The sequence below is a fragment of the Nerophis lumbriciformis genome, linkage group LG02 (genome assembly GCF_033978685.3).
Source record: "Nerophis lumbriciformis linkage group LG02, RoL_Nlum_v2.1, whole genome shotgun sequence".
NCBI lineage: Eukaryota > Metazoa > Chordata > Actinopteri > Syngnathiformes > Syngnathidae > Nerophis > Nerophis lumbriciformis.
Window position 1 is genome coordinate 10,816,987 of NC_084549.2, and position 17,284 is coordinate 10,834,270.

At 37.5% G+C, this 17,284-nt stretch overlaps 1 protein-coding gene across 2 annotated transcripts in view; it reads right to left on the reverse strand.

Moving 5' to 3' along the window:
* Positions 1–2,379: 2,379 nt before the first annotated feature.
* LOC133581581 (annexin A4-like) overlaps positions 2,380–17,284 on the reverse strand; it is a 40,882-nt gene continuing 25,977 nt past the window's right edge. For both annotated transcript variants that reach the window (XM_061935750.1, XM_061935668.1), the window contains exons 5-15: positions 17,127–17,214; positions 15,368–15,462; positions 14,959–15,072; positions 12,928–13,018; positions 12,763–12,842; positions 12,638–12,694; positions 11,906–11,999; positions 9,372–9,467; positions 3,235–3,293; positions 3,031–3,153; positions 2,380–2,952 (exon numbers count right to left, since the gene is read on the reverse strand). In XM_061935750.1, coding sequence (XP_061791734.1) covers positions 2,893–2,952; positions 3,031–3,153; positions 3,235–3,293; positions 9,372–9,467; positions 11,906–11,999; positions 12,638–12,694; positions 12,763–12,842; positions 12,928–13,018; positions 14,959–15,072; positions 15,368–15,462; positions 17,127–17,214 — 957 coding nt within the window. In that variant the 3' untranslated portion in view covers positions 2,380–2,892. The remainder of the gene's footprint in view (positions 2,953–3,030; positions 3,154–3,234; positions 3,294–9,371; positions 9,468–11,905; positions 12,000–12,637; positions 12,695–12,762; positions 12,843–12,927; positions 13,019–14,958; positions 15,073–15,367; positions 15,463–17,126; positions 17,215–17,284) is intronic.

Genomic DNA, 17,284 nt, shown 5'->3' on the forward strand with positions numbered 1-17,284 from the left:
GGGAGCAATATGAGGGTGTCGGTTTCTTTGATGTATTGTAATCCACAGGAAGATTTTGTCTTGACCCGAGATCTACAAAGCGGAGAGGAAGCAGGACCTGACTCCCCTCCAGGCACTTTTTCTTTGAACTGTTTTGTAACCAAAGGCAGCGGCTGTTTACGACCCCTGTCCCTTTAGAAACAGCTGTTGCCACGTAATCAGGGAAAGTCTAAATAAAAGGAGACATACAATCTTTCATCAGAGCGTGGGACGACACTGTACAAGAAACTACCGTGAGGGACAAGCGATAGAAAATGGCAGGATGGATAGAATATAAAACATGCTTTCAGTTATTTCACCTTTTTTTGTTGAGTACATAACTCCACATGTGTTCATTCATAGTTTTGATGCCTTCAGTGACAATCTACAGTGTAAATAGTCATGAAAATAAAGAAAACACATTGAATGAGGAGAAGGTGTGTCCAAACTTTTGGCCTGTACTGTATATATAGAGTTGTTATATATATATATATATATATATATATATATATATATATATATATATATATATATATATATATATATATATTGTATTACTATTTATTTATTTTTTTTAAATACCAACTTTTGAATGTCAAGTAAGTCATATGCCCACTTACTACTATGACAAATTATAACATTATATATTGTATGTATACATTTTACTTGCACTTGCTTTTAACACTTTTTCTATTTTATTGAGTTTTCCACATTTTTAGTCTTGGCTTATAATATTTTAGCACCATGTCATAAAAGTGATAAAAACAAACAAGTGCAAAAAATATATATAAAAATTAATCGTCGTTAAATAATAAGAAAATGGGAATTTATTTTGCTAATACATATTGCACGATTGCACCAAGAAAAATTCGTAGTTTGTGAACCCGTTCTCAAACAATGGCAATAAAAACTATTCTGATATGTTTTATTACTAAATGTTTAATAACATAAAAAAGGAATAGGCCTACTTACCGTATTTTTTGGACTATAAGTCGCAGTTTTTTTCATAGTTTGGCCGGGCTCCAGTGCGACTTATATATGTTTTTTTCCTTTTTTATTATGCATTTTTGGCAGGTGCGACTTATACTCCGAAAAATACGGTAATTGGTTTCAAACTATGGCAAAGCATATCCATACATAACTTATATCAGCCAGTAGACTCGCTATGGAAGCGCTAAAAACTACCGGTATAGTGCGTTGACATAATTCACTTTAGTTATTAGAGAGTTCCGGTCGGACGGTTTTTCACGGGACACCTTTCTGTGAAAACCATTTCAGGTGACTACCTCTTGAAGCTCATGGAGAGAATGCCAAGAGTGTGCAAAGCAGTAATCAGAGCAATGGGTGGCTATTTTGAAGAAACTAGAATATAAAACATGTTTTCAGTTATTTCACCATTTTATGTTAAGTACATAACACCACATGTGTTCATTCATAGTTTTGATGCCTTCAGTGACAATCTACAGTGTAAATAGTCATGAAAATAAAGAAAACACATTGAAGGTGTGTCCAAACTTTTGGCCTGTGCTGTACATGTCATACTTGCCAACCTTGAGACCTCCAATTTCGGGAGGTGGGGGGTGGGGAGGGGTGGTTGGGGGCGGGGGGTGGTTGGGGGCGTGGTTAAGACGGGAGGAGTATATTTACAGCTAGGATTCACCAAGTCAAGTATTTCATATATATATATATATATATATATATATATATATATATATATATATATATATATATATCAGAAATACTAAGTCAAGTATTTCATATATATATATATATATATATACACACATATATATATATATATAAAATAAATACTTGAATTTCAGTGTTCATTTATTTACACATATACACACACATAACACTCATCTACTCATTGTTGAGTTAAGGGTTGAATTGTCCATCCTTGTTCTATTTGTCACTATTTTTCTAACCATGCTGAACGCCCTCTCTGATGATGCATTGCTGTGTGGCACGCAAAAAGTGCTTTCATCAAATGCACTAGATGGCAGTATTGTCCTGTTTAAGAGTGTCACAACATTGCTGTTTACGGCAGACGAACTGCTTTACGGTAGACAAAAACGTGACTGCTGTTGTTACCGCGCGGGGAGGACGTTAATGAAACTGCCTAACAATAAACCCACATAAGAAACCAAGAACTCGCCGTCGATCATTCTACAGTTATAACGTCATTGGGCAGGTACGCTGTTTATATTGTGTGCCTGAATTTCGGGAGATTTTCGGGAGAAAATTTGTCGTTTGTTTGTTTTCGGGAGAGTCGCTGAATTTTGGGAGTCTCAAATCCGGGAGGGTTGGCAAGTGTGGTACATGTGCAAATGTGTTGTTGGGGAAAAAAGGGAAAATGTGTCGGTTTTCAGGGTTTTATTCTCCGAGACGGGTGAAATGTAAAATTCAAGGACAGACGACTGAAATAGGATCTTTTGAGTTTGACTGCGTGGAATACAATTCACAATGACATAACGAAACATTTTTTTGAAGAAGAATACATGGTGTGGTTCAAGTTGTGGCACTAGGCATTTTTAATTCAGCGTTCCTGAACATTATTATTGATACATGAAGCGGATATTAAATATCTGATCATACGATATCATTTTTAAAAATATAAAGCATTTTTTTCTTAAATGTACTTGAACTCTTTATATATACTGTAAACATATAAAGTTTAACAAAGTAATATGTAAAAAATATAAACGCTTTGTGTGCAGGTTGTATTTCGGCAAACAGCACGTGGCGATACGAGACTACAAGGCGGTAAACTTTGCACGGAGGGCACAGGCGTGGCATGCGGCTTGTGTATATAGTGCATACACGATATAAAAAAGCACGTTGCTATTGAAGGCATTACGTAATGTGATTGTTTCAGTCACTACCCCCACACAGCTTCAGCAGGAGCTTCTTGTAGTCTCCCGAGGTGTCGCCCTGTTGGGACGTAAACACACACCTGAAACCTCACAGTGGTCGGCTATTTAAATGTGCAATGACAACATTGACACTTACGGAGATGTCGGTGTACAGCGACTTGCCGTAGTTCCTCACGTAATGTTGGCGGATATCCAGCATGTCCACCTCGGAGCGAGACACCATGATTCGGATCAGAGTAGTGTCTTTGGTGCCAGCTCCCTAAGCACACACACACACACACACAGTGTAATATTCCATAAAACATATATTATGTGTATGTTTATAAACATTGAGTCTCACCTTCATGGCCTTGTAAAGTCTCTCGGCAAAATAAGCAGTTTTGTTCTTAATACATTTCACTGCAAAACAGAACATATGGAGCTTTTTAACTGCATGATAAAACTAACAAATGTCTTGTTAAAGAATACTGGAGCACGGAACACTTGGGGGGGGGGGGGCATGCAACATGCACTACTTTATAAAATGATAGCGGATTCTACAAGACCCCAAAACCAGTGAAGTTGGCACGTTGCGTAAATGGTAAATAAAAACCGAATACAATGATTTGCTAATTCTTTTCAACCTATATTCAATTGAATGGACTGCAAAGACAAGATACTTAACGTTCAAACTGGTAAACTTTGTTATTTTGTGCAAATATAAGCTCATTTGGAATTTGATGCCTGCAACATGTTTCGGAAAAGCTGGCACAAGTGGCAAAAAAGACTGAGAAAGTTGAGGAATGCTCATCAAACACTTATTTGGAACATCCCACAGGTGAAAAGGATATATATATATATATATATATATATATATATATATATATATATATATATATATATATATATATATATATATATATATATATATATATATATATATATATATATATATAGTAGAAAAGAGCATCATACACAAATACAAATAGACGAAGTAGACATAGAAAGGGTAAAAGAAACTAGATTTTTGGGAGTATTAATAGATGATCAAATGAACTGGAAATATCATATACAAAACATACAACATAAGGTGGCAAAAAACATTTCAATAATGAATAAAGCAAAATATGTCCTGGGCCAAAAATCACTACATATTCTCTACTGCTCGCTAGTGTTACCATATCTGAGTTATTGTGCAGAAATATGGGGAAATAACTACAAATGTGCGCTACATTCGCTAACCGTGTTACAAAAAAGATCAGTTAGAATAATACATAATGTTGGATATAGAGAACACACAAACCCTTTATTTATTAAGTCAGAAATATTAAAGTTCGGTGATTTGGTAAAATTGCAAACAGCTAAAATGATGTACAAAGCAAATTATAACCTGCTACCAAAGAATGTACAACAATTCTTCTCAACTAAAGAGGAGAAATATAACCTTAGAGGAAAAAATAATTTAAAACATTTATATGCACGTACAACACTTAGAACTTTTAGCATATCAGTATGTGGAATTAAATTATGGAATGGATTAAGTAAAGAAGTTAAAAATTGTACTGATATGATCCAGTTTAAGAGGTTGTTCAAAATAATAGTGCTTACAGAGTACCGGTACAAAAAAGAAGAATTATGAGAAATACTTTCAACCTTATTGAAAATAAGATATTCTTCATCTCAGTATGTTAATAATGACTGTATTAATTAATTAATTACATATTACAAAACTGTTGTATACTAATTCATAGATGTTATTTTATTATATAAAAAGGTCAGTAAATGATTCTATATATTTGTAAACGCTTGAAGTGGGAAAGGGGTAGGATTAAATAAGCTTTGCTTCTTCCTACTCCTTTTCGGGCATGATGTAAAATGAAATGATATGAAATTGTGTGATGTATTATGATGTAAGTGTGTTCATGTTCGAAATAAACTAAAGAAAGAAAGAAAGAAAGAAAAGGATAATTGGGTATAAAAAAAAGCAGCTTCATTCACAAAACAAGGATGGGGGCGAGGGTGAACAAATGCGTTAACAGTTTAAGAACAACATTTCTCAACGAGCAAGGAATTCAGGGATTTCACCATCTACGGTCCGTAATATCATCAAAAGGTTCAGAGAAATCTGGAGAAATCACTGCACGTACGCGATGATATTACGGACCTTCGATCCCTCAGGCGGTACTGCATCAAAAACCGACATCAGTGTGTAAGGGATATCACCACATGGGCTCAGGAACACTTCAGAGAACCACTGTCAGTAACTAAAGTTTGTCGCTACATCTGTAAGTGCAAGTTAAAACTCTACTATGCAAAACGAAAGCCATTTATCAACAACACCCAGAAACGCCGTCGGCTTCACTGGGGCCCGAGCTCATCTAAGATGGACTGATGCAAAATGGAAAAGTGTTCTGTGGTCTGACGAGTCCACATTTTAAATTGTTTTTGGATACTGTGGATGTCGTGTACTCCGGACCAAAAGAGGAAAAGAACCATCCGGATTGTTATAGGCGCAAAAATTAAAAGCCAGCAGCATCTGTGATGGTATGGGGGTGTATTAGTGCCCAAGGCATGGGTAACTTACACATCTGTGAAGGCACCATTAATGCTGAAAGGTACATACAGGTTTTGGAGCAACATTTGTTGCCATCCAAGCAACGTCTTTTTCATGGACGCCCCTGCTTATTTCAGCAAGACAATGCCAAGCTACGTGTTACAACAACGTGGCTTCATAGTAAAATAGTGCAGGTACTAGACTGGCCTGCCTATAGTCCAGACCTGTCTCCCATTGAAAATGCGTGGCGCAATATGAAGCCTAAAATACTACAACAGAGACCCCCGGACTGTTGAACAACTTAAGCTGTACATCAAGCAAGAATGGGAAAGAATTCCACCTGAAAAGCTTCAAAAATTGGTCTCCTCAGTTCCCAAACGTTTACTGAGTGTTGTTAAAAGGAAAGGCCATGTAACACAGTGGTAAAAATGCCCCTGTGACAAGTTTTTTGCCATTAAATTCTGAATTAATGATTATTTGCAAAAAAAATTAAGTTTCCCAGTTCAAACATTAAATATCTTGTCTTTGCAGTCTATTCAATTGAATATAAGTTGAAAAGGATTTGCAAATCATTGTATTCTGTTTTTATTTACCATTTACACAACGTGCCAACTTCACTGGTTTTGGGTTTTGCTATTGGGCATCACGCCGATATAAATGAAACACATTTGGCTGGCGATAGGGATTTTAATGCTATATTCATATCCTGATAATGCATTTAATGACATATTCTAGCTGTGTCCCACAAATTTGACAGCGAAAAGCGAACAAACACATCCTCAACGCAACATTTCTCTTCTAAATTACCAATCCTCACCTGCCTGGCGGCAAATAATGTAAGTTTCTTGCAAGTACCATTATCACTGGAGGATGAGGAAGAGCGAAACATACTATTCTACACACAGTAGGAGGATATTGCTTTTAAATGTGAACAAGTGTGGGCGGATCGATACAAATATCGACAGTACTGATACCATCAGTTAATGGTCAATACATACATGATTATTAATACAAAATGGTTTTTGGTCATTTTTGTTATTGTTTGCAAACTCTGGAAATAGTCTATAATAGATAGTCTCTGCTCGGGATGGTCTACTGCTGGCCCCACTATGGACTGGACTCTCACTATTATGTTAGATCCACTATGGACTGGACTCTCACACTATAATGTTAGATCCACTATGGACTGGACTCTCACTATTATGTTAGATCCACTATGGACTGGACTCTCACAATATTATGTTAGATCCACTATGGACTGGACTCTCACTATTATGTTAGATCCACTGTGGACTGGACTCTCACAATATTATGTTAGATCCACTATGGACTGGACTCTCACTATTATGTTAGATCCACTATGGACTGGACTCTCACTATTATGTTAGATCCACTATGGACTGGACTCTCACAATATTATGCTAGATCCACTATGGACTGGACTCTTACTATTATGTTAGATCCACTATGGCCTGGACTCTCACAATATTATGCTAGATCCACTATGGACTGGTTTCTCACAATATTATGTTAGATCCACTATGGACTGGACTCTCGCTATTATGTTAGATCCACTATGGACTGGATTCTCACTATTATGTTAGATCCACTATGGACTGGACTCTCACTATTATGTTAGATCCACTATGGACTGGACTCTCACAATATTATGTTAGATCCACTATGGACTGGACTCTCACTATTATGTTAGATCCACTATGGACTGCACTCTCACTATTATGTTAGATCCACTATGGACTGGACTCTCACTATTATGTTAGATCCACTATGGACTGGACTCTCACTATTATGTTAGATCCACTATGGACTGGACTCTCACTATTATGTTAGATCCACTTAGGACTGGACTCTCACTATTATGTTAGATCCACTTAGGACTGGACTCTCACTATTATGTTAGATCCACTATGGACTGGACTCTCACTATTATGTTAGATCCACTATGGACTGGACTCTCACTATTATGTGAGATCCACATCTGTGGTCCTCTCCAAGGTTTCTCATAGTCATTCATATTGACATCCCACTGGGTTGTGAGTTTTTCCTTGCCCTTATGTGGGCTCTGAACCGAGGATGTCGTTGTGGCTTGTGCAGCCCTTTGAGACACTTGTGATTTAGGGCTATATAAATAAACATTGATTGATTGATTGATTGATAATGCATTTGTTTGATTGTTTTGCACAATTGACTTTATTAAACATGCTGTGTATGACAAAAGAAAATAAGGAAATAATTAAAATATTTAAAATATATTATTTAACCATCATTCTGCCTTTTTGTCTGAATATGATTGAGTTCAAAAATGTTTTTCTCTCGATGAGCTTCAAGCACACCTGTGAAGTGAAAACCATTTCAGGTTTTGGCTGTCAAAGAACCTCTTGAAGCTCATGGAGAGAATGCCAAGAGTGTGCAAAGCACTAATCAGAGCAAAGGGTGGCTATTTTGAAGAAACTAGAATACAAAACATGTTTTCAGTTTTTTTTTTTTTTGTTAATTACATAACTCCACATGTGTTCATTCATAGTTTTGATGCCTTCAGTGACAATCTACAATGTAAATAGTCATGAAAATAACGAAAACTCATTGAATGAGAAGGTGTGTCCAAACTTTTGGACACACCATATATTATCATTGCAATGTGCTACAATATGTATCGCAATATAGATTTTAGGCCAGATTTCCTATCCCTAAATCTAATGCGAAGGACACGGTAAGAATCATGTACCAACAGCTATCTGCACCTCAATTCCTTCAACCCAACACATTTTATATATATATATATATATATATATATATATATATATATATATATATATATATATATATATATATATATATACATACATACATATATATATATATATATATACATATATACACATATATATATATATACATATATATATATATATATATACATACATATATATATATATATATATATATATATATATATATATATATATATATATATATATATATATATATACATATACATATACATATATATATATATATATATATACATATATATATATATATATATATATACACATACATACATACATACATACATACATACATATATATATATATATATATATATATATATATATATATATATATATATATATATATATATATATATATATATATATATATATATGTATATATATATCTATTGTCGGAGGCAGATATTTATATATATATACGAATTTAAATGTTACTTCTTTTGATTTGATTGTCATATTACAAAACAGCTAGTGTTTTTCTTCCAAATGTGGTCTTTTGGTTGTCTGCAAAACTGTGTGCTTAACCTTGAAGTGAGGAATGTTAGAGAGAGCGATAATAAGCATTTGTTTTGGCTAGAGAGGGATGACTGCCTGCGACTTAAGAGAGGAGAGGGTTTTGGGTCGGGGAGACAGACCATTTTAGCGGGGCGATCCGAATGTTCTATGCTGTCTCTGTGAATGTATATCTGCAAAGCTTTGCAAATATATTACAAAATACCTATTCTGTCTCTGGTGGTTATTCAACTCAGCTTTATGTGTCGTAAAAAGCTTGGGAGCGACTTGTGACTTGAATTCCCTGGGAGGAACAACTGGTCCAAAACGCAACACTATACATCAATGCATACCGTATAACAAAATGGGAGGAAAGAGGTAAACACTGCAATGCACACATAAATCACAATGAAAACTGAAGTGAGAGAAATGAAACATCTAAATGCAGGTTACAGTACCATAACCCTGGTGTTAGCAACAACAAAAGAAAAAAATACAGGGCGTTAATCATATTGAAAATATTTCACAGGTGAATGTTTGGTCTAAGATGTGCTCCACTAAACAAGTCATTAAGTGGTTTGTAGAGTCCTAAATTGATGGGCGTGGTGCTTTGCTAGTGTTGTTTTCTTCTTTTCTTACCCACTGCCAACATGCCACTCTCCAGGTCTCCTGACATCTCCCTGCTGATGCTCTTCTCAATATCTCTGCCACACATCTTCTGGTACTCCATAAAAACTGCAAAAAAAAAAAGGATCAAACTCATTCAGAAGAGGTCCTTGGTCTACTTATAAGCTTTGCACCTATGGTGGTGATTAGAGATGTCCGATAATATCGGACTGCCGATATTATCGGACGATAAATGCTTTCAAATGTAACATCGGAAATTATCGGTATCGGTTTCAAAAAGTAAAATGTATGACTTTTTAAAACGCTGCTGTGTACACGGACGTAGGGAGAAGTACAGAGCGCCAATAAACCTTGAAGGCACTGCCTTTGCGTGCCGGCCCAATCACATAATATATGTGGCTTTTCACACACACGAGTGAATGCAGGTCACACTGAGGGTGGCCGTATAAACAACTTTAACACTGTTACAAATATGCGCCACACTGTGAACCCACACCAAACAAGAATGACAAACACATTTCGGGAGAACATCCGCACCGTAACACAACATAAACACAACAGAACAAATACCCAGAACCCCTTGCAGCACTAACTCTTCCGGGACGCTACAATATACACCCCCCGCTACCCTCTAAACCCCCCAACCCCACCCCCCACCTCAACCCCGCCCACTTCAACCTCCTCATGCTCTCTCAGGGAGACCATGTCTCAAATTCCAAGCTGCTGTTTTGAGGCATGTTAAAAAAATAATGAACTTTGTGACTTCAATAATAAATATGGCAGTGCCATGTTGGCATTTTGTTACCATAACTTGAGTTGATTTATTTTGGAAAACCTTGTTACATTGTTTAATGCAGGGGTGCTCATTACATCGATCGCGAGCTACCGGTCGATCTCGGAGGGTGTGTTAGTCGATCACCAGCCAGGCATTAAAAAAAATAGTCCTAAAAATGAGCGATCATAAATCTTCACTATGACGTCACTTTCGTCACTTGATTGACATTCACGGCACCCGAGGGTCTTCTGAGATGACGCTGGCTGCTGCCAGCTCATTAAAATTACCCACTGGAAGGCGAGAAACACTTTATTTCAACAGACTCTGGCCCCGTACCTGTCGTCAAAACTCCAAAGATCGACTGCACAGTTGCACAATAAAAGCTCTGCTTCATCCTGCCTGCGCTACCAAAATACGAGTCTCAGAAAGCTGGCGTGCACAAGCTAGCAAGCTACGGAGTTTGCCGACAATGTATTTCTTGTAAAGTGTATACAAAGGAGTACGGAAGCTGGACAAATAAGATGCCAAAAACCAACCACTTTCATGTGGTATTGGACAGAAAGGAGGACTTTTTTTCTCCTCCATTCGAAAATGCGGACGTTATCAGCACCACTGTTCTGATTACAATCAATGCAAGTCATCAGAATCAGGTAATACATCAACTTACATTCTTGTCTTCATGAAAGAAAGGAATCTATATGTGTTAAACATGCTTGCATTATCTTTAAACACCTTTAACTTGTTAACAATATTAACTATATGTGTTAAACATACTTGTATTATCTTTAAACACCTTTAACTTGTTAACAATATTAACTATATGTATTAAATATTCTTGTATTATCATTAAACACCTTTAATTTATTAACAATATTAACTATGTGTTAAACATGCTTGTATTATCATTAAACACCTTTAACTTGTTAACAATATTAACTATATGTGTTAAACATGCTTGCATTATCTTTAAACACCTTTAACTTGTTAACAATATTAACTATATGTATTAAACATGCTTGTATTATCATTAAACACCTTTAATTTTTTAACAATATTAACTATATGTGTTAAACATGCTTGTATTATCTTTAAACACCTTTAACTTCTTAACAAAAACATATATTTCATAAATAAGTAAATATAAATTATATATATGAATGAGGTAGATCCCCACGACTTGATCAATTGAAAAGTAGCTCGCCTGCAGAAAAAGTGTGAGCACCCCTGGTTTAATGCATCCAGCGGGGCGTCACAACAAAATTAGGCATAATAATGTGTTATTTCCACGACTGTATATATCGGTATCGGTTGATATCGGAGTTGGACAATATCGGAATATCGGATATTGGCAAAAAAGCCATTATCGGACATCTCTTTCGTTTTAATTTTCCTGAGGGAACTCTCCTGAAGGAATCAATAAAGTACTATCTATCTATCTAGTGGTGATGTAAGTCACCTGAAATAGCTCACACTGCACACAGAACACATGAATGACATAAAATGCAGTAAAAAAAAAAGATTACCGTAAATCTATCGATATAAAAAAAAAAAGACACATTTCTTTGTTTCTTCCTCCCGGAGGATTTTACAATGTCTACATTCACCACACTGCCATCGGAAGAGTTTCGCCCCCACATTATTAAAAAGTTCAAGTAAACTAAAAAGAACAAGAGTGATGTTGTGGGCGCCTATCTACTTCTCTTTTTACATGGTAATAATAATCATTAATGGAAGTGCGCACTGACTGTACTGAGGTTGACTTTGGTTCTACCTGTCCTGAGATGTTCTTTGCTCCTGGCGCACAAGATGGCATTAAATTTGGACTCGTCTGTTCCCAGCTTGTTCTCTCCAGCAGCATACAGGGCCTAGGCAGAGAAAAATAGTTGCATTTAAAAGGAAATTGCACTTTTTTACAATTTTGCCTATCGTTCACAACCATTATGAAAGACATGACAATGAATGGATTTTTTTGAATGCATTCTTAATATTAAATAAATGGGGAAAAAAAGCTATTCTGCCCATAAAATCAGATAAAAAAAAACATTAAAAAGCATCAACAATACTCCATTTACATTTTGTGACTTGAATATTAATCAAGTATTAGTGATATTGTTATTATAAGCGCTAACGCAGACAAACTATTTATAGTGGCGCAGTGATCACTTCCATGTGTCCCATGTTTACATGGAGTGGTCTGCTGCTTCCTCGCTTCCCTGCAAGTTTATTGTAGATCATAAATCATGCCTCGCACCTGAAAAGTAGATGGCTGAGAATATAATCCTACAAGTTGGGACACTTTGACCACCATATAAAACCTGAAATTGGCGAGGACGACCCAAAAAGCGCTTGTTCCCCCCACCCCGTTTCTTCACGAGGATTATGAGTAGAAATGTCCGATAATATCGCAGTCCGATATTATCTATTCTGCACTATATTTGCAGTTCCTCTTTAGGAGCAGATCAATAAACAAGTTAGTTATGATTCAGTGCAGAGCAGATTTTACCTGAGCGTCTTGCTTGGCCAATGAAAGGTCGACATTTGGTCTTTCGTCACGATTACCCTATAGAGAGAGAGAGAAAAGTCTTATGTCTCTTGGTAGTTGCAAAGTAATATGTTTTGTTGTTGTACCTGTGCCAGAGAGATGAGGAGTCTACGGAAGTGTCCGGACGTGTCCCCGGTGATGGCATCTTCCACAGTCTGCTTGTATTCTGGAACATAGGAATCATGGCTATCAAACAATCCAAACCTTCCTTAGAATGTGGTCATGCGGGTGATAATGTGCACGCATCTTACCTGTTTTGTAGATGCGGTTTATCTCCTTGATTTCGGCGTTGGAACGAGACGACAGGATCTCTATCAGACAGGCCTCGTCGGTTCCAGCTCCCTGTGGGGAAAAGGGAACAATTACAATAATTATTTACTCCTTCTAGTCAAATTTGAAGCTACTGGGGCAAAATGGAGTGCACTACTTTGCTGCAACCAGCACAGGCGCTGTTAGTGTCGATTTCTGAAAAGCTACGGGCAGTTGTGCTAGGATCAGAATCAGCTTTTTTGGCCGAGTATATTTAACATACCATATTTTCCGGACCATAGGGCGCACCGGATTATAAGGCGCACTGCCGATGAATGGTCTATTTTCGATCTTTTTTCATATATAAGGGCGCATTAAAGGAGTCATATTATTATTATCTTTTTTTTTGTAAATGTAAAAGACTTCCTTGTGGTCTACATAACATGTAATGGTGGTTCTTTGGTCAAAATGTTGCATGGATTATGTTTTACAGATCATCTTCAAGCCGCTTTCTGACAGTCGCTTCAGGATGCGCCGTTTTGTGGGCGGTCTTATTTCCGTGGCTCACCTTTGACAGCGTCTTCTCCCCGACATTTTTGTTGTAGCGGTGTAGCGTGCAAGGACGGGAGTGGAAGAAGTGTCAAAAGATGGAGCTAACTGTTTTTATGACATTCAGACTTTACTTCAATCAACAACGGAGCAGCATCTCCTCATCCGGAAACCGTGAAAAACCGTCCGACCGAAACTCTCTAATAACTAAAGTTCCTTGGGTGAATAATGTAAACTCACTACACCGGTATGTTTTAGCGCTTTCATGGCGAGTTTACTGACAGATATAAGTAAGAACTTTACACTACTTTATATTAGAAATGGCAACAGCGGAGGATGAATGTCCCATAACAAGAAGATAGAGAAAAGGAAGAAGCTTATCGACTACGGCATCGTCACAGACTACAAAGGTACAATTTTCAGGATTTATGCAGATCCCAAATACAGATCAGCAGGTACCAGAAGGTAAGAAAAGTTGCTTTTGCACAATATTGCGAAACAAAATGCCAGATTAAATGTCTTACCTTATACATACACCATAATAATACTCCTTTGTTGAAGCACAGTACAATCCATCAAGGGGTGCGGCTTCATAGCTTACCAAAGTCGTACTAAAACATTTTGATAGATTTTTGAGCGCCGTGTGTAATGTTCTATATTTTCAATGGAACATATAAAATGTTGGTGATGTAAATTGCCATCACAGTGCAGTCTACACGTATCTCTTATGTTTGACTGCCATCTATTGGTCATACATATCATTACATCATGTACCAAATACAATTGCTTCAAGGTCGGTAAGCAAAACCAGAATTATTCCGTATATTAGACGCACCGGGCTTGATGCTGAGTGCCAAACAGGGAGGCACTCAGCATCAAGGGTTGGAATTGGGGGTCGAATCACCAAAAATGATTCCCGGGCGCGGCCACCGCTGCTGCCCACTGCTCCCCTCACCTCCCAGGGGGTGAACAAGGGGATGGGTTAAATGCAGAACACAAATTTACTCCGGCTTCCTCCCACCTCCAAAGACATGCACTTGGGGATAGGTTGATTGGCAACACTAAATGGTCCCTAGTGTATGAATGTGAGTGTGAATGTTGTCTGTCTATCTGTGTTGGCCCTGCGATGAGGTGGCGACTTGTCCAGGGTGTACACCGCCTTCCGCCTATGTGCAGCTGAGATAGGCTCCAGCACCCCCCGCGACCCCAAAAGGGACAAGCGGTAGAAAACGGATGGATGGATGGATGGATGGTTATAAGGCGTATTGTCCAGTTTTGAGAGGAAAAAAAAGATTTTAAGTGCGCCTTATAGTCAGGAAAATAGGGTACAAGGAATTTGACTTGCAAGACTGTGACTTTGTTCAATGCATGAAACACCAACGTATGATAAATTTATTCTGATCAGCGCAACACTGACATGGAAACAGGCGTTCCAAACATCCTATTGAAATGAATATGAAAAATATAACAATAGGTGCGTTTACCTTGATGGCAGCTTGGATCTCAGAGGCGTCAAACTGAGCAGGGCTCTTCAACATGGCCATGACCAACTTCCTAAAGTCGCCAGACAGTTCTGAATGTAGGTCCTTAATCAGATCCTGAACATAAAAAAAAACCATGCTTAGAATAACTGCAAGCCACCGTTAATTACAAGAGCTCACAAAAACACACTGTGGCGTAACCATAACAAGCACTGAAGCCATCCTCCGAGCCGCTTTCTATTTAGCCGACAGCACCTGTCATGTGCTTGTCAGTGCGAGCCAAGCTATGCGTGAGTCTATATTGGAGAAGGCGGTTTAAAACTATTTTAAAAACTGCACATTTTCCCATAATAGAAACAGGCATTGGTTACCACACACAAGGGAGAGTATTAAGCATGAACAGGACGGTTACCTTCCCGTAGGAGGTTTTGTAGAAGCGCAGCAAAGGCACACGCTGCTTGTTGGAGCGACTGCCCAGTAAGTCGATGATGGCCTGCTCGTCAGTTCCTGCACACACAAACTCTCAACATCACCAAGAGAATCCGTGTATCATATACTTAATTTCTTTTTCCATTTGAAACCGACATCAAAACAATGGAAAACGAAAGTATGTGTTTTTTTGTTTTGTTATTTATTACTGTTGGAAATAATAGTAAATAAACGTAACAGTTAGAGATGTCCGATAATATCGGACTGCCGATAAATGCTTTAAAATGTGATATCGGAAATTATCGGTATCGGTTTCAAAAAGTAAAATTTATGAGTTTTTAAAACGCCGCTGTGTACACGGACGTAGGGAGAAGTACAGAGCGCCAATAAACCTTAAAGGCACTGCCTTCACATAAAATCTACGGCTTTTCACACACACACACAAGTGAATGCCATGCATACTTGGTCAACAGCCATACAGGTCACACTGAGGGTGACCGTATAAACAACTTTAACACTGTTACAAATATGCGCCACACTGTGAACCCACACCAAACAAGAATGACAAACACATTTCGGGAGAACATCCGCACCGTAACACAACAGAACAAATACCCAGAACCCCGTGCAGCACTAACTCTTCTGGGACGCTACAATATACACCCGCTAACCCCTATTCTCCCCCCCGACCTCAACCCCGCCCCGCCCAACCCAACCTCCTCATGCGCTCTCAGGGAGAGCATGTCCCAAATTCCAAGCTGCTGTTTTGAGGCATGTTAAAAAAAATAATGCACTTTGTGACTTCAATAATAAATATGGCAGTGCCATGTTGGAATGTTTTTTCCATAACTTGAGTTGATTTATTTTGGAAAACCTTGTTACATCCAGCGGGGCATCACAACAAAATTAGGCATAATAATGTGTTAATTCCACGACTGTATATATTGGTATCGGTTGATATCGGAATCGGTAATTAAGAGTTGGACAATATCGGAATATCGGCAAAAAAGCCATTATCGGACATCTCTAGTAACAGTACAACATAATAAATACAAAAACTATTGTTAATAATAGATTAATTATGTTTTTTATTAATATAAGACTCAGAAAAACTTTGATTTCCAGAGGAAAATGTTACTTAGGTGGGCAATAAACTCAAGAGTTATTGTCATCAACTTTAATCCATGCCTGTTTACTCATTTAAAAAAATCTATATTATTCTGTGTTCTACAAGCTTAGTTACGTTAGAGTTTTACACTTGCTATACCAACTTACGAGCCCTACAGTATAGTTTATTCAAAGCAGACAGGAAGAAGACATCTACAACATTAAATGGTCACCAAACTAAGCCCTTGACAGGAGTACTGTGGTTTTAAGGGACACGTTTATATTTATTTACCAACTCAATTTGTCATTAAATATTTTGCCACTAGGCTTGTACGGTATATCAGTACTAGTATAGTACCGCGATACTAAAGATTCATATTCGGTACTATACCGCCTCTAAAAAGTACCGGTCCCCCCCATACGAGCATGTTCGGCAACACACAATCACGGAGTACTTACAAGCAGACAATGTGTGTAGACAGTTAAAGTTAATGTTAAAATCTTGTCTCATTCTCATGAACCCAATATTGTGTATCATGTCATGAGATAAGTGTATCGTCACACCCCTACCATTTACAAATATTACACATGTGCCCAAAATACCATGAAAATATTTGTGTTGAGGCGCCACTCACCAAAGCCCTTCATAGCCTTCCTAAGGACCTCCACGTCTTTAAGAGGGTCCGCTCCAGGAAAGTCCTTGATTGTCCCTCTAAATCCTTTCTGAGAGAACACAAGTCAAACAAATTTCAGTATTCCTGAAGTCTTCATCACAACATGATGAACACAATGA